The sequence below is a fragment of the Babylonia areolata genome, chromosome 31 (genome assembly GCF_041734735.1).
Source record: "Babylonia areolata isolate BAREFJ2019XMU chromosome 31, ASM4173473v1, whole genome shotgun sequence".
Lineage (NCBI taxonomy): Eukaryota > Metazoa > Mollusca > Gastropoda > Neogastropoda > Buccinidae > Babylonia > Babylonia areolata.
In genome coordinates this window covers 11,630,209-11,656,275 of record NC_134906.1, presented here as the reverse complement: position 1 = coordinate 11,656,275, position 26,067 = coordinate 11,630,209, and the positions used below count along the sequence as shown (strand labels likewise).

The window sequence follows — 26,067 nt, the reverse complement described above, 5'->3', positions numbered from 1 at the left end:
CATATGTGCGTAAATGACGCACAGATTTACAACTTTGACGCACAAAATTTTTACCCTGTGCGTCAATGTGACGCACACTTTTTCCTGTAACTAACAAGCATCTTACGGCTTCCAGGAAAACCTCGAAGCACGCATCGTGGGCCTAAGCTTAGGCTAGTGCATAGCAGACGAAACTGAGCTGGCCAAAAACGTGTTAGAGTAACTTCCCTTGCCGATGCAGGCAAACGCTGTTGTGTGTTCATTAGTAGTGAGTATGGTTATGTGCTCATTATAAGTAGTTGACTGTGTTTTCATTGTATTCAAGCATTTCGAATGTCCTTGTTTGGAGAAGGTGTGGGTTTCTTTTCATTTTCATTGTACAATTGTCTTCATTGATTTTTTGTATGTTTTCCTGTTGACCCTCAGAAATGTGACAATGACCCTCAAAAATTCCAGTCAAAGGGTCACAGTGACCCTCAAAAAATCAGGCCCATTGGGAACACTGAGTGGTCTGATTTATCATTCTCTTTTTAGTGCTTTTACTCTGTTGAATAATAAGTGTTATAAGTCTCTTCCATATTTTGACGCTTTTGTTTTTGATGCTGCTTTTGTGAGTTGGTGTGGTTCTGAGGATCCTGGTCGTTGTATTATTTTCATTCCATTTAATTTACTGTTATGTATTGTGAAAATCCTTTTCCAGGTTGTTGATCTATTTGGTTTTTTTTCCTTTTGCAGGGGTGTTGCCTCCAAACACTGAGGAATATGACGAGAAGAAAGGATTGAAAAAGATCACAGAATATAAATACAATGAAGAAGGGAAAATTGTGAAGGTAAATTTTGTAATGTTTGTTATTCTGTTGCATTTGTATGTTACCTTTGTTTAAGAATATCTTATTTTTTTTATTGTCGACATTGATTGAAGTTTGTTGTTGCTTTTGAAGTTGCAATGATTTATTCGGGCATTGGAAATGTTTGTTGATTGGCGGTTTTTATATCATGTAAATTTGAAAATACGATATCTGTTATGTGGATCTGAGTCTGTTTTATTATATTATTCTTTTTAATTGACTCTGATTCTGAAAATACAAGATGATTACCTGATTTTTAGACAGACACATTTAAGTGTCATTTGTATTGTTCTGTGTATGTTTCACCCCCATAGTTTTAAGATAAGATACATATATATTCTCCCTGTAATCTGTTCTCTGTGCCTGTCAGTGTTAAAAGTCGTAATGCACCATTACTGCTATTGAGGCATGAGTGACAAAGTCAAACATGTGTTTGTATCATTATAATCAATTTTATATAGAATATAATATCAGTAGAAGGGTCAGTTGATCGGGGTCACCAGATTCTGAGAGGACACAAAACATTCAAAATGCATGCACAAAGCACACGCACACACAAAAAAAACCAATTGAATTAGGAGAGAATTGGATTGACTTGAGTCTTTTGAAGGTTTGTTTGAAATGCACAGACTCCATGATAATTAGTTATAAAATGAAAGTTTATTTGGTGTTTTTATAAAACCATTACTGGGTATCTTAGCGTGTATTATATGCTGTTATTTTTGTGTGAAGGGAGAGATTGAGTGGTGGTGTTTTTAAGTCTACTGGTGATTGAATTGCAATAGAATGTTTTCTTTTATATACTTAGTCTAAAAAGTATGCATATTTCATTTGCTTTTTTCTTTTCAGACAGTGAAGACTTACCAGACTAAGAACCTGAAGGTGTCCAAGTCTATAGCTCTGCGAAAGGTAAATCTTTACACTGATTTCTGATTATATGGCGATCAAGCACCTTGTAATTTACAACATATGTATTTTGCAAAGATAATCACTTTTAATGAAACAAGTAATGATTTCTACTTCAGCGTTGTATTAGACACTGGAAGTTGTGTTCAGTTATCAGGTTTTCTTGAAAGAAAAAAAAAGAAGAAGAAAAAAAAGAAGTAAGATAGCTTGTAAGAAAGAGTTGGAGGAATTAGAATTAAAGCCAGTCAACCCAGAATGATAAAAAAACAAACATATATACATGCTTATATATGAGATTTTGTCTGTATTTTTCTCTGTTTTATAAGGCACACGCATACATTCTGAGCATTAATTTACAAACAGAAAATTTATGTTGTGGACTTCATCCTGGCATCAGCTGTAACACTTTGTTACTTCCAAAATTTGTGTCAACATGGTATAAGTGCCAAAATTAGTGTCAACATGGTACTTGTGCATGACACCAAAATTAGTGTCAACATGGTAGAAGACTCCAAATTTAATGTCAAAACTAGTGTCAGTATGGTACAACCACCAAACTTAGTGTCAACATGGTACAAGACTCCAAAATTAGTGTCAGCATGATAGGAGACTCCAAAATTAATGTCAACATGTTACAAGCACCAAAATTAGTGTCAACATGGTAGAACTAGAAGACTCCAAAATCAGTGTGAACATGGTACAGACACCAAAATGAGTGTCAACATGGTAAAAGCACCAAAGTTAGTGTCAGCATGATACAAGCACCAAAGTTAGTGTCAACATAGTATGAGACTCCAAAATTAGTGTCAACATGGTACAAGCACCAAAATTAGTGTCAACATGGTACAAGACTCCAAAATTAGTGTCAACATGGTGCAAGCACCAAAATTAGTGTCAATATGGTAGGAGACTCCAAAATTAGTGTCAACATGATACAACCACCAAAATTAGTGTCAACATGATACAACCACCAAAATTAGTGTCAACATGGTACAACCACCAAAATTAGTGTCAACATGATACAAGCACCAAAATTAGTGTCAGCATGATACAACCACCAAAATTAGTGTCAACATAGTATGAGACTCCAAAATTAGTGTCAACATCGTACAAGCACCAAAATTAGTGTCAACATGGTACAAGACTCTAAAATTAGTGTCAGCATGGTACAACAAGCACCAAAGTTAGTGTCAACATGGTGCAAGACTCCAAAATTAGTGTCAACATGGTACAAGCACCAAAATTAATGTCAACATGGTACAAGCACCAAAATTAGTGTCAACATGGTACAGGACTCCAAAATTAGTGTCAACATGGTACAAGCACCAAAATTAGTGTCAGCATGATACAACCACCAAAATTAGTGTCAACATAGTATGAGACTCCAAAATTAGTGTTGACATCGTACAAGCACCAAAATTAGTGTCAGCATGGTACAAGACTCTAAAATTAGTGTCAGCATGGTACAAGCACCAAAATTAGTGTCAACATGGTACAGGACTCCAAAATTAGTGTCAGCATGGTACAAGCACCAAAATTAGTGTCAGTGTGGTACAAGCACTGAAGTTAGTGTCAACATGGTACAAGCACAGAAATTAGTGTCAACAAGGTACAAGCATTGAAATTAGTGTCAACATGGTACAAGCACAGAAATTAGTGTCAACATGGTACAAGCACTAAAATCAGTGTCAACATGGTACAAGCACTGAAATTAGTGTCAACATGGCATAAGACTCCAAAACTAGTGTTAACATCGTACAAGCACAGAAATTAGTGTCAACATGGTATAAGACTCCAAAATTAGTGTCAATATGGTACAAGCACCAAAACTAGTGTCAACATAGTACAAGCACCGAAATTATTGTCAACATGGTGCAAGACTCCAAAACTAGTGTCAACATGGTATAAGACTCCAAAATTAATGTGAACATGGTACAAGCACAGAAATTAGTGTCAACATGGTATAAGACTCCAAAATTAGTGTCATCTGGGTAAAAGGACCAGTTGTGCTATGGTATTAATTTTAGTGTAAGAGGAATGAGTATGTTTGATGTTACCTGTTAGATAGTGTTTGCATTTTTTGACATTTTTATTATGAGATCAGTCGGCGTGCTAACTGCAAAGTGAGTGAGATATGAAGCACAGCTACATGCAGCTGAAGAACTCGCACACACAGAAAAAGGTTGACATGTCATGTGACACTCATTCCATTAAGACCACAAATCATTCCATGATGCTCCTATTTTCAGACCTGGAAGAAGTTTGGTGCAGCTGAGAGGGACCCCCCTGGCCCTAACCCTGCCAACACTGTGATTTCTGAGGAAATCTTTATGCAGTTTGTCAGCAGCAGTGAGGTGGGTTGGTATCCCTGTGTGCTTTGTGTGTGTGCGAGTGCAGTCCGTTCTGTATGTTTGAATTTGTGTGTGAGTGGGTAAAGTGCACTGTGTGTGTGTGAGAGAGAGAGAGAGAGAGAGAGAGAGAGAGGCTGCGTGCACACTGATCATTGTGAACTTCCTTACTTTGGGAAGGACAGGGACTGGCAGAACCTGGTGTTATTTCAGAGTTACTTTCGTTTTCTCCGCATAGGCGGATAGTAGTTTGCACATGACAGGAATGTCAGACCCCTGCCAGAGTCTGCGCTAGTGGGTCACGGTTAGTATGTTAGATAAACGTAATTTTAGGAAGAAAATTTCCTTTTCCTTCACTTCCCTATCATTTTGCACTGTTTCAGTGGCAGTACTCATTTTGAGTCCCCCCCCCCAACCACACACCCCCCCCCATACACAGCCACACCCTGGTTGTTAAAATCTTCTTGAAAGAAACAAATGCAGATTCACAAATCATACAACTGATTGGTCAGAGAATACTGTAAAGAATCAGTTCAAAATAAGCAGTTACATTGAAATGAAAATAAAATAAATGTATTATGCTCCTCATCCCCACTGCCCCCACACACAAAAAATGTTTTGTTTTAGGAGCAATACAGCCTCTAAGTGTTTGAGATGCACTGTGCACGGAGGAACTATGACTAGCAGAATAGCAGATTCCTGAATCATCCAGCACCTGGAATTTTTCTTTCAGAGAAACTTGGCAGGTTTGGTTTGTGAATGCAAGACTCGTACCATCTGGTATGCATCTACTTCCATGTATGTTGCCATAATTTCCACGTCTTGAAAAGACCACAGAAGCCACTCTATAACTGGACATTGTGCTGTTGTGACATGGCAGCAGACCAGGGTCTTCTCTGGCAGTTTTTGTTGTTGTTTTTTTGTGTGTCGCAGCACGTTTCTCTGTGTGAAATTAGGCTGCTGTCCCCAGTTAGAGCATGTCGCCACAGTGCAGCACCAACCTTTGCTTTTTCGTTTCTCTGTCTGCAGTTTATTTGGTTTACTGTGAAAGCAGTTTTTTCTACAGAATTTCGCCAAGGAAAACTCTTATTGACATGGGTTCTTTAACATGTGCGAAGTGCATGCTACACATTGGACCTCAGTTTATCATCTCATCAGTATCGGTATCAGTAGCTCAAGGAGGTGTCACTGCGTTCGGACAAATCCATACCTGCTACACCTTATCTGCCAAGCAGATGCCTGAGCAGCAGCATAACCCAACGCACTTAGTCTCATCAGATTGACTAGTATCCAGACCACCACTCAAGATCTTGTGGAGGGGAAGAAAATTCTGGCGAGTGTAGGGTTGGATTGCTCACACACAGTTTCTCTTGCTTCCAAGGCAGACCCATCAGGACATTTGTCATTGCCCCTACTCCATAGTGATCAGACAGACAGCCTCAAATTAGGTTTCTGCAGAAAACCCCTAAACAGATTTCTTATTTTTGTATCATGATAGAATAATATGGCTGCTGTTTTGGTAAGTGCGGATACCAGTAATTTAGGAGATGAGGAAGTCACTGAGAATGTGTGTTGTGTGTTTTCACCTGGAATGTGTGTTGTGAGTTTTAACTCTGTGCTGTGTGTTTTCACTGAGAATGTATGTTAAGTGTTTTCACTGAGAATTTGTGTTGTGCGTTTTCACTGACAATTTGTGTTGTGTGCATTCAATGAGAATGTGTGTTGTGTATAATGTGTGGTGTGTTTTCACTAAGAATGTGTGTTGTGTATAATGTGTGGTGTGTTTTCACTGAGAATGTGTGTTGTGCGTTTTCACTGAAAATTTATGTGCGTTTACTGAGAATGTGTGTTGTGTATAATGTGTGGTGTGCATTTACTGAGAATGTGTGTTGTGTATAATGTGTGGTATGCATTTACTGAGAATGTGTGTTGTGTATAATGTGTGGTGTGTTTTCACTGAGAATGTGTGTTGTGCACAATGTGTGTCAGGTTTTCACTGAGAATGTGTGTTGTGTATAATGTGTGGTGTGTTTTCACTGAGAATGTGTGTTGTGCACAATGTGTGGTGTGTTTTCACTGAGAATGTGTGTTGTGCACAATGTGTGGTATGTTTTCACTGAGAATTTGCGTAATGTGTTTGCAGCAAAAACAACCGGACGAGGACGATGACCCACTGGCTAAACTGAAGAACCAGAAAATCGTGCAGTGCCGAATCTGTAAGGGTGACCACTGGACCACCAAGTGTCCCTACAAAGATACCTTGGCCCCATTGCAGGTAAGAGAAAATATGGGTTTGGTGTCATATACTGTACCATGTCAAACGGATGCAAACTAGGCCTATGGTTTGCTCTGCTTGGCCAAATTTCGCGCGGCTAACAGTGAAAAGACGGGCCCGCCCGCTCTCAGCCAATCAAACGCCTCTAAAAGCTATAAGCGCTGAATCATTCCTTTGGCCAAGGCTCTCCACGCCATCTTGTCAGGTTTACGCTCTGTCTCGTCTTGCGCTTTTTTTGGCTATTAAGCGTATTCATTTGGCCTTATTTTGCTGCATGCGGCTTGTGTTTATTGTATTCTTACATTCTGTGTACTCGATTCGACTCGGCACCCTCGATTTGTTCGTTTTTTTCTGCCTCTAAGTCGATCCTGTCTTTCCTTTCTCTGTTGGGGGTCGGATTTTCGCTGGGTGCCTAAGCGCAGGGTTCCATGCCTTCGTGTGCCATACCACGAAGGCAGGGATCATGATGCTGGGATTGAGACTCAGCAAGAGACTCTCCCAGGCCCGGAGCTCATGATTTCGACTGTTGGGTTGTGTGTTGTGTGTGTGTGTGTGTAGGGATACTTCCATGTGCTGTCTGTGAAGTGATGTGTTGTGCTGGTTATGTGTTTGATGAAAGATGGTGGTGAAGTCGTGTGAGTGTGTTTGCATGTAGTGACTGTGTGTCTGTACTATGGAGACTGTTTTTATGTATTTGTTTGTTTGTGTAGCTGTGTATGTATATGTACATGTGCGTGCATATGAACTTGTTCAGGAATGTTATTGTCCTTTTATGTGCACAATAGCTGAGTGATTAAAGCATTAGACTTTCAGTCTGAGGATATAGGGTTCATGTCCTGATCATGGCACCCTGTGGGTTTGGGGTGGAAACGTTTCTGATCTCCCAGGTCTAACAATGGGCGCAGTCGTGCTCATCCCTGAATTCCCTTCGTGTGTGTGATTATATGCATGCAGAAGAGCTAATGCTCACATAAGAGATCCATGTTGGTGTTCAGTGGATTATGTCATCAAGAAAATGCCCAGCTGGCAGCATGCTTACACCAGTAAATGGTCGTGCACATAAAAGCTTACTTGTGCATACATACAAATAAACATGAGAGGCGCAGCCCACAAGGGCAGAGGAAGTGACTGTAGCTTCATGCAGTGTGTGTCTGTGTGCATGTGCGGAACCAGTTTGATTTGTCATTGATTTTGTAAACATGGGTGTGTTCCAAGTGCACATGCACTTTATAAATTTTTGGATCTTTGTATATGTGTGCTCTTCACATACGAAACAAGACATGATTTTGATTAAACTTTAAATGCTTCTGTTCTTTTTGTATCACATTAGATGACCTCGCACATTGGTAACACACCCTTGTCACAAACTTCTGAACAAATATTTAAAGCGTCCATCTGCTCTTTCTGTATCCACATATGATGTATGATGACCTTGCAGATTGGTAAGACACCCTTCTCACAGGCACGTAAACATACATTTTCAGACATGCATATGTGCAGACCAAACTGCAAAGTGAGAACTGTAGATCAGTGATTGCTCCACTGCAGTGAAAATTACATCCTACTCTTTTGTGGACTATGACTCAAAAAAAACTAGGAGGCAAGATGGCACTGGCTCTTAGTGCTGTTAGCCTTTGGGGCTCATTGGCCTTTGGAGACCATCCAAAGCCCTCTTGGCCAAGAGAGTGGATGTAACCAGGGCAAGACAGTCTCCACATTAATCCAATTCTAGCCCAGATAGTCAGGACAGCAGCTGCCGCCTCCTGCTGTTCTGATGGCCACAGTGGGACACGACTGACTCTTATACAATGTGTGCCTAGGAAAAACTGACGGAGGAGCAGCGGAAGCCTTCAGAGGCTCCGGCACCCACTACAGGTGGCGCTGCCGCAGGTCCCAAGCCCACCGGGGGCTCCAAGTATGTCCCTCCCAGCCTGAGAGACGGGGCCAGCAAGGGGAGAGGAGAGTCCATGGCCAACCAGAGGAAAGGTCAGTGTGATTTGTAGTGAAATGACTATTGCTTTGTATTGAGGAAGGTGACAGAATGGTTGAGTTAAGATGTTCATCTACCAGTGCCGAGTCTGTGAGGGCCTGGGTTTGAATCCTGGTCTCGCCCTTTCTCCCGAGACTGACTGGAAAATCAAACTGAGCGTCCAGTCATTCGGAGCTGCATGCACTTGGCGCATTGAAAAAGAACCCTTGGCAACAAGAGTGTTGTCCTCTGGCAGAAATCTGTAGAAGAAAGCCACTGTGATAGGTGTATAAATATCGATATGCCTGCATTCAAGGCCTGACTGGGTTATACTGCTTGTCAGGCATAGCAGCTGTGGTGGAGTGTATTACTTAATGGATTTGTCTGAGCGCAGTGATGCCTCCTTGAGAAATTGACAACTGAAACTATAATGAGATAGTTTTGTCGCAGTAGATTTCTCTGTGTGAAATTTGGGCTGCACTCCCCAGTGCCACCTTTTTTATTTTCCCCAGGATTTTTCTTAGGAAATTTGCCAGGGACAGTGTTTTTGTTGCCATTGGATTTTCTGTGGGCGGCATGTTCATGCTGCACATGGGACCTCAGTTTATTGTCTGATCCGAATGACTAGCATCTAGACCACCACTAAATTGTCTAGTGGAGGGTGGGGGTGGTGACTGAGTGTGAGATTTAATCCCGCGCACTCAGATTCTCTCACTACCTAGGCGTTGCCACCCCACTGTTTCTGCTTGTAGGTTCTGCAGACATATGTTGGATGCATTGAAAGCAGTTGTTTTTGTTGTGTGCTTTTTTTTAGCTGCAGGAAGGTATTCCTGTACTGTATTATGTGTTTACTTGCAACAGTTTCTTGGCTGTTTGATTTATCTAATCTTCTTCCTCTATCTGTTTTTGTTAGTTACACATTTTTAGCATGTACTGATCAACCCAAAGCATATATTGCAAATACTAAGCTTTTCTGAATCGAAAGGGTTGTAAAGAGAACTGAGAAGGAAGGAAAAAAACCCACCTGATAATGGGAGTATGGGTGCCTAAATGGCAGGGTAAAAAACAACCATGCAGGCAAAATCCCACAAGTGAACATTGGAGTTTTTACTGTGCATTATCAGCATTTATACAAGAGAAAGAAAGGAAAATATTGGTGTTGATGTTTCTCGCATTTTCATTATTATTATCACAACAGGAAATACTTGTTTGGTGCTCCTTTCATTGTTGAGATTTTTGTTGTTGCAGATGAGGCGGCCACCATCCGTGTGACCAACTTGTCAGAGGACACGCGAGAGTCTGACCTTCAGGAGTTGTTCCGACCTTTTGGCCCCATCTCGCGCATTTACCTGGCCAAGGACAAGGTCACTGGACAGAGCAAGGTCAGAACTGAAGGCCGAATAGCTTCAGCCATGTGTCATGGTAGTGTGTGTGGCAAAAATAAAGGTGTTTATCAGTGTGTCAAAAGTTTAGAACTTAAATGTGATTGTGTTTAGTGTCAGACAATTTTGTGTAAAAAAAAAAAAAAAAAAAAAAAAGAAGAAGAAAGAAGTATTCAATTGTTTGGGGTTTTTTTTTTTTAAAGAAAGAAAAAAAGAAGCTCTCTTTTTCTCAGGGAATTTTGAGGACTAGGGGGTGGGGATATTGAACTTTGTGTGTTGAAGTTTTGGAGTTTCTTTCATTTTTCTTTTTTTTTTTTTTCTTTTTAAAAATAATTGTTTGATGAAAAATTGATAAAATGGTCAATGTTGCATGTACAAAATTTACATGCATGAGTCAGGTTACTTTTGTCTATATTTTCTTTCTGATGGTTTTGTTTTTTTTCTTCTTTTTTTTCAGTTCCTTCTTTATTTATTTATTATAGGTTTTATAGGATCAATGTTGACAGTGTTTTAAATTGCTGCTATGGCCCAGTATAGTACGCTGGGCGATAAGCAACAAATAAGGAATAATAAACAACACATAACTGAGTTAAAAAGCAAAAACTGTGAACAACAAACAACAAATAACCGTGAAATGATCCTTTGTGTGCAGGGCTTTGCATTCATCAACTTCCACAGGAGGGAGGACGCAGCGCGTGCTATAGCTGGCGTGTCGGGATTCGGCTACGATCATCTTATCCTCAATGTAGAATGGGCAAAGTGAGTGTGTTTTTCTCTCTTTGGGGGTGGGGGTTGTGGGTGGAGTGGAAGGGGAGGTGGTGGGGGGGGGGTCATTTGCTGTACTGCTACCACTATTTGAATTTTGTTTTGCCAGTTTGAGAGGTATTTATATTTTTATTGGGTTTTTTTTTTTTCCATTCATCTTTTTACCAGGAGACTTCCACAACATGCGGTACCATTTTATTTATTCATCTTTTCACCAGGTGATTTCTGTAATATGCCATACTATTTTATTCATTTCTCATTTCACCAGGGGCTTTCTACAACATGCTGTTCTATTACTTATCAGTCAGTTGACTTATATTTTGCAGGCATAGAAAAAAATTTGTTTCTTATATTTATATGATATATATCTGTCAATTTATGTTTTGCAGGCCCTCGGGACAGCAGTAGTTGAAGAAATTGTGAGCGACTTTATTGCGGAGCAAGTTGCTGTCTGTGAGTACCTGTTGTGGACGATCATCAAACACCAGCATCGGCTGAAAATTAAACACCATCAGTGTATAAAGATGAAAGGGACTCGTGAAAATGAAATTAAAATGTGTGATACATGGGTATCAGGCTGAACTGTGTACTGTTTTCTGTTTGACGTGGATGGCATGGTGTGTGTTTGTGTGTGTTGTGGTGTGTGTGTGTGTGTGTGTGTGTGTGTGCCAAATGTTCATAGAAAACAAAAGTCGGTGTTGTCTCCAGCTTTTGAGATTTGTGCTTGTGTGTGTGTGTGTGTAAATAAAGGAATATTTGATTTATTAACTTCATGTTTCCAAAACACTCTGAAAACTGGCATTGGTGAATAACGTGTGGATATGATTTTTTGCACATTAAATGATATTCCACACACATAATCATCTACACATGGGATTTAGACAATCTATATGTACACACACACACACACGTAAAATTCATGTCATGCAGAAACACACAAACACATACAAATGAAAATCTCATAAAGCAGAAAAACCTATTCTTGAACAGAACCCATCAGGTGTTACTTGGATTCAAACCATGAATCCTGCATTACAGTGATAGAAGTCCAAAGCTCGAACAACATGGCATTCATAACCTTCGGAACCTGTAGCATCAATAAAACTTTAGACTGCCAATTACAGACACAGTAGAGTCTCTCAAAGAGTGAAACCTGGCTCTTAACTCTCCATACGAACGGCGAAAGAGACGACGTTAACAGCGTTTCACCCCAATTACTACCATCAAAATATTGCAAGCGGAAGGCTCTTACACTGAAGGGGTGAACGTTGACAAAGAATACCACAATTCTGATGACGGAAGCTAAAGGTTGGGTCATTGAGACACCCACTGGACATCCGAGGGGTCTGTGTAGAGGAGAGGAGAGGACTGGCCGTACTGAGTGAGTTAACAATACAGTTTACAATTTGGCTTCATTCTGACACGTGGAAATCAGGAAATCACGCTCAGTCATGTTTTAGTTTCTTGAGGAAGCATCACTGCTCTTGAACAAATCCATATACACAACACTACATCTGCTAAGCTGATGCCAGATCAGCATCGTAACCCAGCACACCAATTCAGGCCTTGAGTGCATGCAAATGTATTTGTGTACCAATCAGGATGGATTTCTTCCGTAGAATTTTGCCAAAGGCCAACACTTACGTTGCTGTAGGTTCTTTATCAGTGCCCCAAGTGTGTACTTGTACATGGAACCTTGGTTTATCACTTCATCCTTGTGACGAAACACGATTTGGGAGAAAGGGCAAAACTGGGATTTGAACCTAGACCCTCAAGGTTATTGCATCGGCAGTTAACTCTCTCCATACGAATGGCGAAAGAGACGACGTTAACAGCGTTTCATCCCAATTACCATCATCAAAATATTGCAAGTGGAACACTCTTATACTGAAGAGGTGAATGTTGACAAAGAATACCACAGTTCTGACGACGGAAGCTAAAGGTTGGGTCATTCAGACACCCACTGGATATCCGAGAGGTCTGTGTAGAGGAGAAGAGAGGACTGGCCGTACTGAGTGAGTTAACAATACAGTTTACAATTTGGCTTCATTCTGACACGTGGAAATCAGGAAATCACACTCAGTCATGTTTTAGTTTCTTGAGGAAGCATCACTGCTCTTGAACAAATCCATATACACTACACTACATCCGCTAAGCAGATGGCAGATCAGCATCGTAACCCAGGGCACCAATTCAGGCCTTGAGTGCATGCAAATGTATATGTGTACCAATCAGGATGGATTTCTTCCGTAGAATTTTGCCAAAGGCCAACACTTACGTTGCTGTAGGTTCTTTATCAGTGCCCCAAGTGTGTACTTGTACATGGAACCTTGGTTTATCACTTCATCCTTGTGACGAAACACGATTTGGGAGAAAGGGCGAAACTGGGATTTGAACCTAGACCCTCAAGGTTATTGCATCGGCAGTTAACTCTCTCCATACGAATGGCGAAAGAGACGACGTTAACAGCGTTTCATCCCAATTACCATCATCAAAATATTGCAAGTGGAACACTCTTATACTGAAGAGGTGAATGTTGACAAAGAATACCACAGTTCTGACGACGGAAGCTAAAGGTTGGGTCATTCAGACACCCACTGGATATCCGAGAGGTCTGTGTAGAGGAGAAGAGAGGACTGTCCGTACTAAGTGAGTTAAAAGTGTCTTAACTATCCTGCCACCTTCCATAATAAATCTCTCCAGCGGGGAATTCTAACCCCAGTCTCCCGCATGACGGGCAGGGATACTGACCACTGTACTACCGAGGAGCTCAGTCATGTAGTTTAACCTCCAGGCAGGATAAATCAAACTGGTGTCCGCAAATGTTGATGCTGCTGAAGTTAATGTCACTACCTTTAAAAATAAATGATCACAAAAACATACAGGGCTGATGTTGGCCTTCATGGGGTTCTTTTTAACAACATTGGATGCATACTTCTAATGGGTAGTGTTTAGGTGTTTTTTTTAAACTGTGCCTTATGCAAGACAAGGGCAGGGGGTGAAAATTTCTTGAGAACAAAACGTAAAAAGGAGCATGTCTTGCAGAATAACTGATGTTTAACACATCACAACAATGGCAAAATAGCTCTCAGTCTCATTGTTTAATACAATATTCATTGAGAGAACTGGTGCAGTGATGGCCTAGAGGTAACGCCTCCGCATAGGAAGTGAGAGAATCTGAGCGCGCTGGTTTGAATCACGGCTCAGCCGCCAACATTTTCTCCCCCTCCACCAGACCTTGAGTGGTGGTCTGGACGCTAGTCATTCGGATGAGACAATAAACTGAGGTCCCGTGTGCAGCATGCACTTAGCGCACGTAAAAGAACCCATGGCAACAAAAGGGTTGTTCCTGGCAAAGTTCTGTAGAAAAATCTACTTCGATCGGAAAAACAAAACTGCACACAAGAAAAAATACAAAAAAATGAGTGGTGCTGTAGTGTAGCGACCCGCTCTCCCTGGGGAGAGCAACCCGAATTTCACATAGAGAAATCTGTTGTGATAAAAAGAAAGACAAATACAAATGCTTCCTAAGACAGCCAGCAGTGGAGATGGTGGCATTGTGTGTCGCAGGAAATGAAGAGGATTCAGCTAACCTGTGCGTGTGCTGCATACACAACCTCTATATCGTTTTATATGAAACACTAGCACCCAGACCATGTTCAAGTTGTAGTGCGGGAGTTGGGTGGAGAGCACTGGTTAGTGAGATTTGAACCTGGGGCTCTTGCTGCCTTGGCCAGCAGCCCATCCACTCAGCAACCATATTATTCAAAATGTGATAGAACAGGTAAAACAACACATGCCCGATGACAGTTTTTTAACCCCTTCACCGCCAGTCAATTTAGGGTACAAAATTTCCTTGTGGTATAAACACAGAAAAGACAATGGCTAAGAATAGCTGGGGATTCCCCCTGCGATGTGTATAACAAATGTGGCCTATCCCACCACCGAACATAAAGAGCAGTAGGTTCATGGATAACAAACCAATGAATAGTCACCTTTCAGTGACATGGGTCCTCTACCACGCCTGTGCATAAATGCGAGCTTGGCGGTGAAAGGGTTAAAAGAATTTGTTTATTTCACAGTTCTGAAAGTTTACCACTGAAAGAGAGAAAGCTAACATTGAGCCTTTTTTTTCTCTCTCTCTCTCTCTTTCATTCTTTTTCCTTCTGGTCAACTTTTAAAAAAATTTCCAATGTTATTAGTATTGATACACCTGCTACTAAAGAAATTTGTTTTGTAATTTTTCCTTATCATTGTGTGGTTTCTGCATAATTTTATTTGTAGTTACATCATGACTTCATTTCTCTGAGAAAATATTGTGGATGAAAAAGTGGAAGTTAACAAAACTGACTACAGAAAGAGTACAGCTGTTAACACAGGAAAATATCTAGAATGCCCATGTGCACACACAAAAAAATATTTTTGGTGTAAAGAGTGCACACCTGCATGTTCGCATGCACACACAAACCTTTAACATGCACTTAATATTACTAATTAGCCAGCAAACAAACACACTGTCAAAAACAAAGAAATTTCAGCAGACATTTCTGCTTTGTGTGATCTTCTTTCTACATAACAGAAGTAATTCTCTTGCAACAAATGTGGACATTCACAGCAACTGTATGCATTCTTCTGTGCTTCTTGTGAGTTAAAACAAACTTGAATCTGCCAGCACATGAACGACACACACTCACAGGCAGTTAGGCCTTTAGCAAGCAGACATGAATACGCTTGGTCAAACTGTATGCGCATACACACACTTTGATTGATTGATTGATATGGATATTTATATAGCATCTATTCTTGGTCAGAGACCAAGCTACGCTTTACAAGCACGGGGTCATTTGCACAGCAGGCTGCCTACCTGGGTAGAGCCAACTGACAGCTGCCACTGGGCGCTCATCATTCGTTTCCTGTGTCATTCAGTCATATTTCAGGCATGCACACATACACGCTCAGACAGACATATAACATTTTATGTGTATAACTATTTACCCCGCCATGTAGGCAGCCATACTCAGTTTTCACTTGCTAGTCTTTGGAAGGAGGAAAGTCGAGTTCTCAAAAATAAAACCAACCCAACCACCCTCCCCAATACACATACAATTCAAACAGAAAATCCAGGCCTGTCTTTGGGGAAATTTAAGTATTCTCAAAATACCAGCAGCAAAAAACAAAAGTTAAAAGAAGGTGGGGGTGGGGGAGATTTAATTCTAACAACCCCACCCCTAAGTAAAAAAACACCCCTAAGTAAAAAAACAAACCAAAAACAACAACAAAAAAACAAAAACAAAAAAACACCCAATGATCTAAGGCTCCCTCCAACCCATCTAAAAAGTTTACAGTAGCCTGATAAAAGACAAGTTATAAAAGTTACCAGACACCCTCGCAAAGAATGTAAAATGCAAAATAAGAAACAAATGCTTAGATCAAACTTCACCCTCTGCATCAATAAATTTTTCTCCTGCCAGACAGAAATTGGTTTTCTCAAATCCAGTCAAACAAGTAAACTTTTGGATGAAGAAGTGTCAGATCAAACTCATTTGAACCCCCACCCCCCTGACTGACACAAATGCGTGTGCGAACTCAGAGTCTTTATTGTTTAAAATTTTCTTTCGGTCATTTGTGCTGAATATTGCAGGCAGACATGTGTTAAAAAGAAAGCATTGTTTTATGCATGTTGAAAGTAAATATTCCTAGACATAGAAGACACACATATAAAAAGTGAATTGAAGCTCACATATAAAGTGAATTGAAGCCGACACGAGCACTGCCATTCCATTTGCAGTCACACACACACACACAACTCGCTAGCCTTCTAGTAGGAAAGTCAAGTGTTCAACAAAGGCAGTCTTGTGTATTATTTACAGAAGTTACTTGATTAAAATGTCAACAGTATCTCTAAATGAAAAAGCGTCATGTCAAACGCCTCACGCACGAGAGAGGAAGAGACAAAATTATCAACTTTGCAACGAGATGTCCAACCCTCTTGGGAAGAGAAGGGTGGCCCTAAAAAGGGCCCTGGCCGGAGGTGGAGGAAGGCAAAGAGCTGGACTTCACTTCTTGGCCGGCTTCTTGGCAGCAGCCTTCTTGGGAGTCTTAGGCTTCTTGGGCTTGGCTGCCTTCTTGGCTGCTGGAGATTTGGCTGCCTTCTTGGGTTTGGCCGCTTTCTTGGCTGGAGACTTGGGCTTCTTGGCAGCAGCCTTCTTGGCCGGAGACTTGGCCTTCTTGGCAGCAGGTTTCTTGGCCTTGGCAGCGGGCTTCTTGGCAGCGGCCTTCTTGGGAGACTTGGGCTTCTTGGCTTTCTTGGGCTTGGCAGCAGCCACCTTTTTCTCTCCCAGACGGAAAGAGCCAGAAGCTCCAGTGCCCTTGGCCTGCTTCAGGGTGCCGGCCTTCACTCCAGCCCTCAGGGCCAGTTTCAGATGAGCGTTGATCTTGGTGGCTTCAACGCCCACCTTGTAGTTGGCCATGATGTACTTGAGGATGGCCTGGCGGGAGGAACCACCGCGCTCCTTCAGGGAGGTGATGGCGGCGGCGATCATGACGTTGTACTTGGGGTGCTCTGCAGGCTTGGCTGGCTTCCTGGGCTTGGCGGCCTTCTTGGCAGGAGCAGGGGCTGGTGCGGCGTCAGACATGGTGTAGAGCGTTGTAGCTGGACGGCGGAGAGATCTGCTTGCTAGCTGAACAAAACTGCGAATGAAAATCGCGGTGGCCGAGCGCAATTTATACAGCGCGAGCGAACTGCAAAGCCAGCGCCGCGCAGCCGCGAGCAAACTGGCCCTCGCGAGGCCTCGATTTGGCAAAATTGTGTTTGTTGGTGTTTGTTTCAGGGCTTTTATTTCACCGAAAACAATAAGAACACCCATATATAGCATATCACCGGAATTGTCGATAATTTGCCTTTCTTTTGATCCATGTAGTGAGAATGTATCTACTCTTGGTGAAAAGAAATCTTGAAAAAAATATCTAGTTAACGACCAGCTGAAACGAGTTCGTTGCACAAAATTATTAATTTCACTCAGAATCTCGATGCTGTCAGTGTGAATATGTTATTAACAAGTGCAAAGGACTTCAAACTATTCATTAATACAATTTGTTTGTCTCGGAAAGAAGTATGGAGCGAGTATAAAGCTGTTTTCTGAGCACCACAAAACACAAAATCGAATCCGCCCGTCATTTCCCCCATTCTCTCTTTACGCTTACTGAATATTTCGACTGCTTGTTTTCAGCTATTTGCGTTTGAAATTAAACAACTGCCCTGCCTTTTAATAATATTTGACCAGGTAAATAGGAAGTTTTCTTGATTTTACCAGATACATGAGTTTAAGGTCTATTTATGGACGTTTTTTCAAGGCACGTTTCAGAGACTTTTCTGGACGATTCACAATGGCGTCGACCTTCCAGATTTGAACCTGTCGGTTATTCATTCTCAATACACAGCTTAAATGAAATTACTGAGTGTATGCTAATGAACAAGAAACATTTATAATGCGTTAATGTTCGTATTTGTATACTTTTAGTTGCGGTACTAGGCATAAGGACAACATACAAGTTTATTTATCTGGGGTCAATGTCAGAGGAAAAGATGGTTATATCCTATTTCCGTAGTCATATTATTTGTCGTCAAAAAGGAAATGATACACACTTAGTTTGTCTTAGAAATTAAATCTTGCATTCAAACACGATTCAGATTCCATAAGATATTAATGTTTGGTTCTAAGTGTGTTGTGTTCAAGCTGTATTTTGGCTAATTTCATTGCTCGAATTTCAAATGAAAATGGCGGGCTGTCCGAACAACACGCACAGCCAGAAAAGTTTTGAACTAAAATTGTTGTTGAATGGTGGCGTGTTTTGGTTTTTTGATGATGCCTATAGAGTTAAAAGACTGATCACTATTTGTGTTGTGTATCATAAGTCCTGTAATTATGTCGGAAATTCGTACACAGAGGCTCGGTACAGTTTCTGGGGAAGAAGAAATGAATTGAAACACATGGCGTGGTGGGATGGTGGACATGCAGTGATATAGATACGGACCCATAAATGCAGCTTCGAGCTGTGATATATATTTTATAAAAAGGGTTATCGTTATCATTATCTACGGATTTGTTAGTTCTCACGTTCCTCAGTTCTGGACAGAACTTGAAAATACCGGGCCAGATTGTAGTGGCAGTGGGTCGACTCGACTGAGGGGGTATGTATACGTCAGTGGTACCAAATATAAAAAGCATGCGGAAATAAGCAAGGGTCGTTCTTTGTTTGTACTGTTTGGTACTGATGAAAAATACAAAATAAAAACAAAAACATGGATACCATTCTGAAATAAGTTAGGCTATCAATGATTAGTGCCGTCAATTAATTTTTGACAGAAGGCTATAATCATGGCAAAGACCCCGGCCTAATTCTTACGGTCAGTTGGACTCTGAAAAGAGGCGAGGCAAACAGTAAACTGAGAGAACTGTATGATCAATGGTTTCTCCATTACAATGGGGAGTCATTAACAGCTTGGTCTTCAGTTTTATGAAGGACTATTACTCTCTAACTTGGAGGCTAGACAGTCGACTGCACTGGCTCAAAGACTACGTGCTGCAGAGACCGTCATAAGAGGGATAACTCTTACTGTTAACTCAGAAATAAAGAACACCGGCATTACGTACCCCTCCCCTCTGCCCACAGTTTATACTGTGTGTGTGTGTGTGTCTCTGTGTGTCTCTGTGTGTGTGTGTCACGGTGTGTGTGTGTCAGTGTGTGTGTGTGTCTGTGTGCGTGCGTCAGTGTTTGTGTGTGTCAGAGTGTGTGTGTGTGTGTCAGTGTGTGTGTTTGTGTCAGTGTGTGTGAGTGATTGTGTGTGCCCCGCTGTTTGTGTGTCAGTGTGTGTGTGTGTGTGTGTGTGTGTGTGTGTGTGTGTGAGTTGGATTGCTGATGTACTGCGGCCCGCAGCCTCCTGCCGACACACACACACACACACACACACACACACAGAAACCACTGTGACACACATTGACTCACTCATTTACGCACAAACACACACATGCACAGATGTGCACACCTTCGAAGACACACACACTCACATACACACACGCACGCGCTAACACAGATATGCACACGTACGAACACGAACAGACTGACACACACACACACACACACACACACGCGCACACACACACACACACACACACACACACACACACACACACACATATTGACACAGAACCACTGTAACACACATTGACTCACTCATTCACGCGCAAACATACACATGCACAGATGTGCACACCTTCGAAGACACACACACTCACATACACACACGCGCGCGCTAACACAGATATGCACACGTACGAACACGAACAGACTGACACACACACACACACACACACACACACACACACACACACACACACACACACACACACACACACAGAACCACTGTAACACACATTGACTCACTCATTCACGCGCAAACACACACATGCACAGATGTGCACATCTACGAACACCCCTCCCCCCACGCACACACACACACATACACCACCACCACCACCACCACCACCACTTCACACATACAGATACAGATGTGCACACCTACGAACACCCCCATACCCCCCCCCCCTCCTCTCCCGTGACACATACAGATGTGCACACCTACGAACAGACACACACGCGCGTGCGCAGATGCACACCATGACTCAATATGAAAGTATCCACGGACAACTCCTGTTCCCCTCCATCACCGACCCCCGACCTCCACATCCCCCTCAGCACACGCACACACACACACACACACACACACACACACACACACACACCGCTGACACAAATGAGAGAACTGTGACACACGCACGGTTTGCACGTGCACTGCCAAATGAGGATGAGCTGCCATGTTCGCATCAAATTTGACCACCAAAATCCAAGATTTCTCACTGATTTTCTTTTTCCTTTTTTAAAAAATAAAATACACCCCTGGAAGTACAAATATCACAACGAAAACAACACAACGCAGTGACACGCCTCTCAACTCAATACACTATTTTAAAAACACAACACACTCGTAATTCAACAACGAACGGATCACTCTCTTGCGTCTCTTTGTGTTGTTTGAACAACGCCATTTCTGTTCGAAACTTGAAACTTGACATTCGTCAAAATAGACGAGTAATACAATGTATATAGAACCAAATATATATATTACACGTACGCTAGATGATTGTGAATGTGTGATTTTTGTTTTTATACACTAATTCTAACACTAATCAAGAGTACTTTATTTCTATTTGACAACAAATAATGACATGACCAGAAACTGAGAGAGGTTGGAAATCATTCCCCCGATATTGACCCCCAATAAATTAGTTTCTGACACGAAATACTGCACACAAAAAATATCGAAATAAGAACACCATCACACTATTAATTTTATATATTCATTTACATTCACACATTTGTCTCCTCAAAGCTGATTTTTTGGAACAAAATTACCGACAGGTTGAAGACTGCAAGGTCAACGCCATTTTGTGAAGTCTTCCACAGAACCAGCCAGATGAACGGTCATGTATAGGCCTTAAATTCATCAGCACTAGTAAAATTAACAATGTTTTTTGTATGCCTGGTCAATAGACTATTAAAATGCAATAGAATGGCATTGGTTTCAAATGTAAATAGACGAAAAAAAGCGGTCGGAAAATTTAGTAAGCGTAAAGAGAGAATGGGGAAAATGGCAGAAGGGTTCGATTTTGTGTTTTGTAGTGCTCAGAAAACTGCTTTATACTCGCTCCAGGTACCAACTGGAAACAAAAAACTTACATGGGTGGATAGACTAGAGTCCCCTTAATTAATTTATAACATATTTACAATGACAGCATTGAATTTCTGAGTGAAGTGAATGATTTTGTGCAACGAACTCGTTTCAGTGGGTCGTAAACAAGAGATTTATTTCAATATTTCTTTTCACCAAGAGTAGATACAACATCACTGAACATACCAAAAGAAATTTCAATTATTGACAAATCTGTTGATATGCTATGCTTATGTGTTCTTATTGTTTTCGGTGAAATAAACGCCCTGAAACAAACACCAACAAACACAATTTTACCCAATCGAGGCTTCGCGAGGGCCAGTTTGCTTGCATTCCCGCGGCGCTGGCTTTGCAGTTCGCTTGGCGTGTATATAGATGATCCAGCTGCTTGCTACCTTTCATACGCGTTTTAGAACGGTTAGGAGACAAGTTGTCGTGTCCGCAAGTTGTTATTTTATTGTTTGTAAAGCAACCATTTTAATTCTTCGTTATGTCTGACTCTTCACGTGACTCTTCACCAGCTTCTGCTCCTGTCGAGAAGGTCACCAAGCCCAGGAAGCGTGCAGAGCACCCCAGCTACAACGTCATGATCACTGCTGCTGTGAAGTCTTTGAACGAACGCGGTGGTTCTTCCCGCCAGGCCATCCTCAAGTACATCTTGGCCAACTACAAGGTTGTCGAAGGACCCACCACTAACACTCATCTAAACCGGGCGCTGAAGGCTGGAGTGATGAGCGGCACCCTGAAGCATCCCAAGGGCATTGGAGCCAGTGGCTCCTTCCGTCTGGGAGAGAGGAAGGAAGGGGAGATTGATAAAGCCAAGAACCCAAAGAAGGCAGGCACCGCCAAGCCATCCAAGGAGGCCAAGGACGCCACCAATGCCAAGTCCACTGACGAGACCAAAAAATCCAAGTCCAAGTCCGTTGACAAGGCCAAACAGTCTCCCAAAACTCCCAAGAAGGCCAACACTACCAAGAAGCTGAAGTCACCGACCAAGGTGGCCAAACCTAAAAAGGTGGCCAAAGCTCCAGCCGTCAAGAAGGCAGGCAAGCGGAAGACCAGGAAGATGGCCAAGTAATGAAGAGCTGTCAAGTTTGTTTTGTTTTTTTTAAATTGGTTTTTAAACGTGTACCTGTTCTTACTATCCCCTCTAGGCTCTTTCAAGGGCCATCCTCAACTTCCCAAGTGGGTTGGACATCTCGTTGTACAAAGTTGATCATTGACCTTTTTGTTTCTGATTAGGGTGGGTGCCCCCCCCCCCAACCCCCCGCGCCCTCCCAATTCCCCGGGCCCCCCTCATCGCCCGGGGAATCGGTCGTTTTGGCACCCTTACTCCTTGGCATCTTAGATGAGAGGGTAGGGTAGTTCCTTCTAGAATAAAATTCACTTACGTTTTTTTTTTTCCTTCCTCAGCAAGACTGCTCAGCTCAGTATGCTCTCGGACAGTGCGTTCATGATTTTTTTTTTTTTGTTTTGGGGGGTGGGGCGCAAAGCTCGATCAGCTTTCTAAAGGGGGTGGCGGGAGGGGGAGGGGAGGGGAGGGAAGTCTCTTCCAGTTGCACAGAAGGCTTAACCTTCCCGTTCTGTTTTTTTTGTTTGTTTTTTTCTCTTTTTTTTCTGCAAGGCAAGTGATGGTGGTGGTTATTCTGGGGGTGGCAGAGGTTTTGTTTCTCCCATAAACTGATAACGCGTGTGTCCGAGCCAGGGTCTGTAAGCAGTGCGTATCTGTGCTGTGAGCGTTTGTGTTTGTGTACAGTATGTATGCCTGTATGGGTGTCTTGTGCACGGACTGATGCAAGAGAGCACATGTGCAGCCACGGTGTATCAGTGTAACCGACGCCTGTGTGTGTGTGTGTGTGGCCGTGAGGTATGTGGGACAGTTCACCTGTGGACAGAGGGGATGTGGTCTCTACACTGTATGTCAGTGGTGATGCGGTGCTCTCCTCCGTAAAACAGTTCGAATTTCACACAGGGAAATTTGTTCTGACAATACAATAATTGTCAGAGTGCAATGCATTGCGATGCAAAGCAATGTAATGCAATGCAATACACAAAGCAATGCGATACAACAGGACACGACTTACCAAGACACAACACACCTCAACAAAATTCAACACACTGAATCAGTGCATGTGTACAACACATCACGACACGACACAACACAACATACCTCACACCACACCACAACACGACATAACAAAACTCGACACGACATGACACGGCATACCACACACCACAACACAAAACACAACACAACACGACACAGTCCGACAAGTCACCTCGTTGCCCATGAACTGTGAACAACATAAGGGTACGTAATGCCGGTGTTCTTAATTTCTGAGTTAACTGTAAGAGTTATCCCTCTTATCACGGTCTCTGTGGGCAAGTCAGTCATGACCGACAATGACCATCAGAACAGCAGTGGAGGCAAATGCTGTCCCAACTATCTGGGCTAGAATTGGATTATAGCGGAGAGTGTCTCTCAGGCCCAAGTTACATCCCAACTCTCTGGGCCAAGAGGGTTTTAGTCGGGATGGTACCCTTCTTCTTCTTCTGCGTTCACTCGTATGCACACGAGTGGCCTTTTACGTGTATGACCGTTTTTACCCCGCCATTTAGGCAGCCATACTCCGTTTTCGGGGGCGTGCATGCTGGGTATGTTCTTGTTTCCATAACCCACCGAACGCTGACATGGATTACAGGATCTTTAACGTGCGTATTTGATCTTCTGCTTGCATATACACACGAAGGGGGTTCAGGCACTAGTTGACCTGGGAGATCGTAAAAATCTCCACCCTTTTACCCACCAGGCGCCGTCACCGTGATTCGAACCCGGGACCCTCAGATTGACAGTCCAACGCTTTAACCACTCGGCTATTGCGCCCGTCGGGATGGTACCCAAAAGGCCAACTAGCCCCCAAGGCTGCAGCACGTGCTGAGTTTGAGCCAGTGCAGTCGACTGTCTAGCCTCCAAGTTAGAGAGTAATAGTCCTTCACAAAACTGAAGACCAAGCTGTTAAGGACTCCCCATTGTAACGGGGAAACCATTGATCATACAGTTCTCTCTTTACTGTTACATGTCGTAGTGAAACTGCATGTTTGGTGCATATCTGTTATGCATGTGTGGGTGTATATGTGAATGTTTGTCTTCATGTTTTACATCTATTTGCTTATTTATCATCATTGTTATCTTATTTATTTATTTATTTATTATTGTTATTTATTATTATTATTATTACTACTACTACCTTTTTTCTTTTTTTTTAATGATTATTATTTATTTATTTATTTATTTGTGTAAGTTTATCTATTATTTATTCACCTTTTTTTTTCTCAAGGCCTGACTAAGCGCGTTGGGTTACGCTGCTGGTCAGGCATCTGCTTGGCAGATGTGGTGTAGCGTATATGGATTTGTCCGAACGTAGTGACGCCTCCTTGAGCTACTGATACTGATACTGTTACCTTCTTGTGTGTGTGTGTGTGTGTGTGTGTGTGTGTGTGTGTGTGTGCGCGCGCGCGCGCGCCTTGTGTGTGTGTGTGTATGTGTGCGCGCGCGCCTTGTGTGGGTGTGTGTGTGTGTGTGTGTACACGGTGTGTATGTGCCGTGTGTAGTGAGTAGTGAGCAGTAGTGTGCGTGCGTGGGTGTGAGCCGTGTACATGTGTGTGTGTCAGTGTGTGTGTGTGTGTGTGTGTGTGTGAGTGTCAGTGTGTGTGTGTGTGTGTGTGTGTGTGTGTGTGTGTGTGTGTGTCAGTGTGTGCTCCAGTGCTGTAACATTTCAGTCCCGTTCAGCTCTGTTTTGTTTCACTGACATTGTCAATGTTTCTGACTACAACGAAAGCCGACTAAAAAGCTTGCATCAGTCACTGAAATTCATAGTGCTCAATTGCATGATTCAGTTGTTCTAGGCGGTCAGTGCACAGTGGTTGCAACCTGAATACCAGTTGCCGTGCAAGTGGCCGCGCAAGAACTGACCACTAGTGAACGTGACTACCAGCACTGACTGAGCTGTACTGACGCAGTGACTCAGCTTCAACTGATCAGTCAGTTTCCGAGTATCCTATCATTTTGTTACATCTCAACCACCGCGGATCGATCTCTGTGGACTGAAAAATCAGTAGTACGTTATATCAAGTTTTGTTTTGTTTAGTCGACATTTGTAAATCGTGGACTGAAGAAGGGATACGATTGTCATGATCATTGGTTATCCTGACTTATTTCAAAATGTTCTCCATGTTTTTTTTGGGTTTTTTTCATCAGTACCAAACAGTACAAACAAAGAACGACCCTTACTTATTTCCGCAGGCTTTTTATATTTGGTACAACTGACGCATACATACATACCCCCTCAAGTCGAGTCGACCCACTGCCACAATCTGGACCGGTATTTTCAAGTTCTGTCCAGAACTGAGGAACGTGAGAATTAACAATTCCGTAGACAGTGATAACGGATAACCCTTTTTATAAAATATATATCACAGCTCGAAGCTGCATTTATGGGTCCGTATCTATATCACTGCATGTCTGCCATACTGCCATCCCACCACACCATGTGTTTCAATTCATTTCTACTTCCCCAGAAACTGCACCGAGCCTTTGTGTACGAATTTCCGACATAATGACAGGACTTATGATACACAACACAAATAGTGATCAGTCTTTTAACTCTAGGCTTCATCAAAAAAGCAAAACACGCCACCATTCAACAACAATTTTAGTTCAAAACTTTTCTGGCTGTGCGTGTTGTCCGAGCAGCCCGCCATTTTCATTTGAAATTCGAGCAATGAAATTAGCTAAAATACAGGTTG

The 26,067-nt window shown here is 42.2% G+C and overlaps 2 protein-coding genes across 2 annotated transcripts in view; one reads left to right on the top strand and one right to left on the bottom strand.

Moving 5' to 3' along the window:
- The window catches only part of LOC143275891 (eukaryotic translation initiation factor 3 subunit G-like), a 13,235-nt gene extending 2,185 nt beyond the window's left edge, over positions 1-11,050 (top strand). Inside the window, exons 3-10 of the mRNA XM_076580213.1 lie at positions 715-809; positions 1,677-1,736; positions 3,983-4,087; positions 6,225-6,356; positions 8,177-8,342; positions 9,574-9,707; positions 10,360-10,466; positions 10,862-11,050. Of these exons, the coding sequence (XP_076436328.1) occupies positions 715-809; positions 1,677-1,736; positions 3,983-4,087; positions 6,225-6,356; positions 8,177-8,342; positions 9,574-9,707; positions 10,360-10,466; positions 10,862-10,880 (818 nt within the window). The 3' untranslated portion in view covers positions 10,881-11,050. The remainder of the gene's footprint in view (positions 1-714; positions 810-1,676; positions 1,737-3,982; positions 4,088-6,224; positions 6,357-8,176; positions 8,343-9,573; positions 9,708-10,359; positions 10,467-10,861) is intronic.
- A 5,433-nt stretch (positions 11,051-16,483) lies between these two features.
- LOC143276169 (histone H1-delta-like) lies at positions 16,484-17,107 on the bottom strand. Its single transcript, XM_076580595.1, has one exon. The coding sequence runs from the start codon at positions 17,105-17,107 to the stop codon at positions 16,529-16,531; it is 579 nt and encodes a 192-aa protein (XP_076436710.1). The 3' UTR covers positions 16,484-16,528.
- Between the last annotated feature and the right edge of the window lie 8,960 nt (positions 17,108-26,067).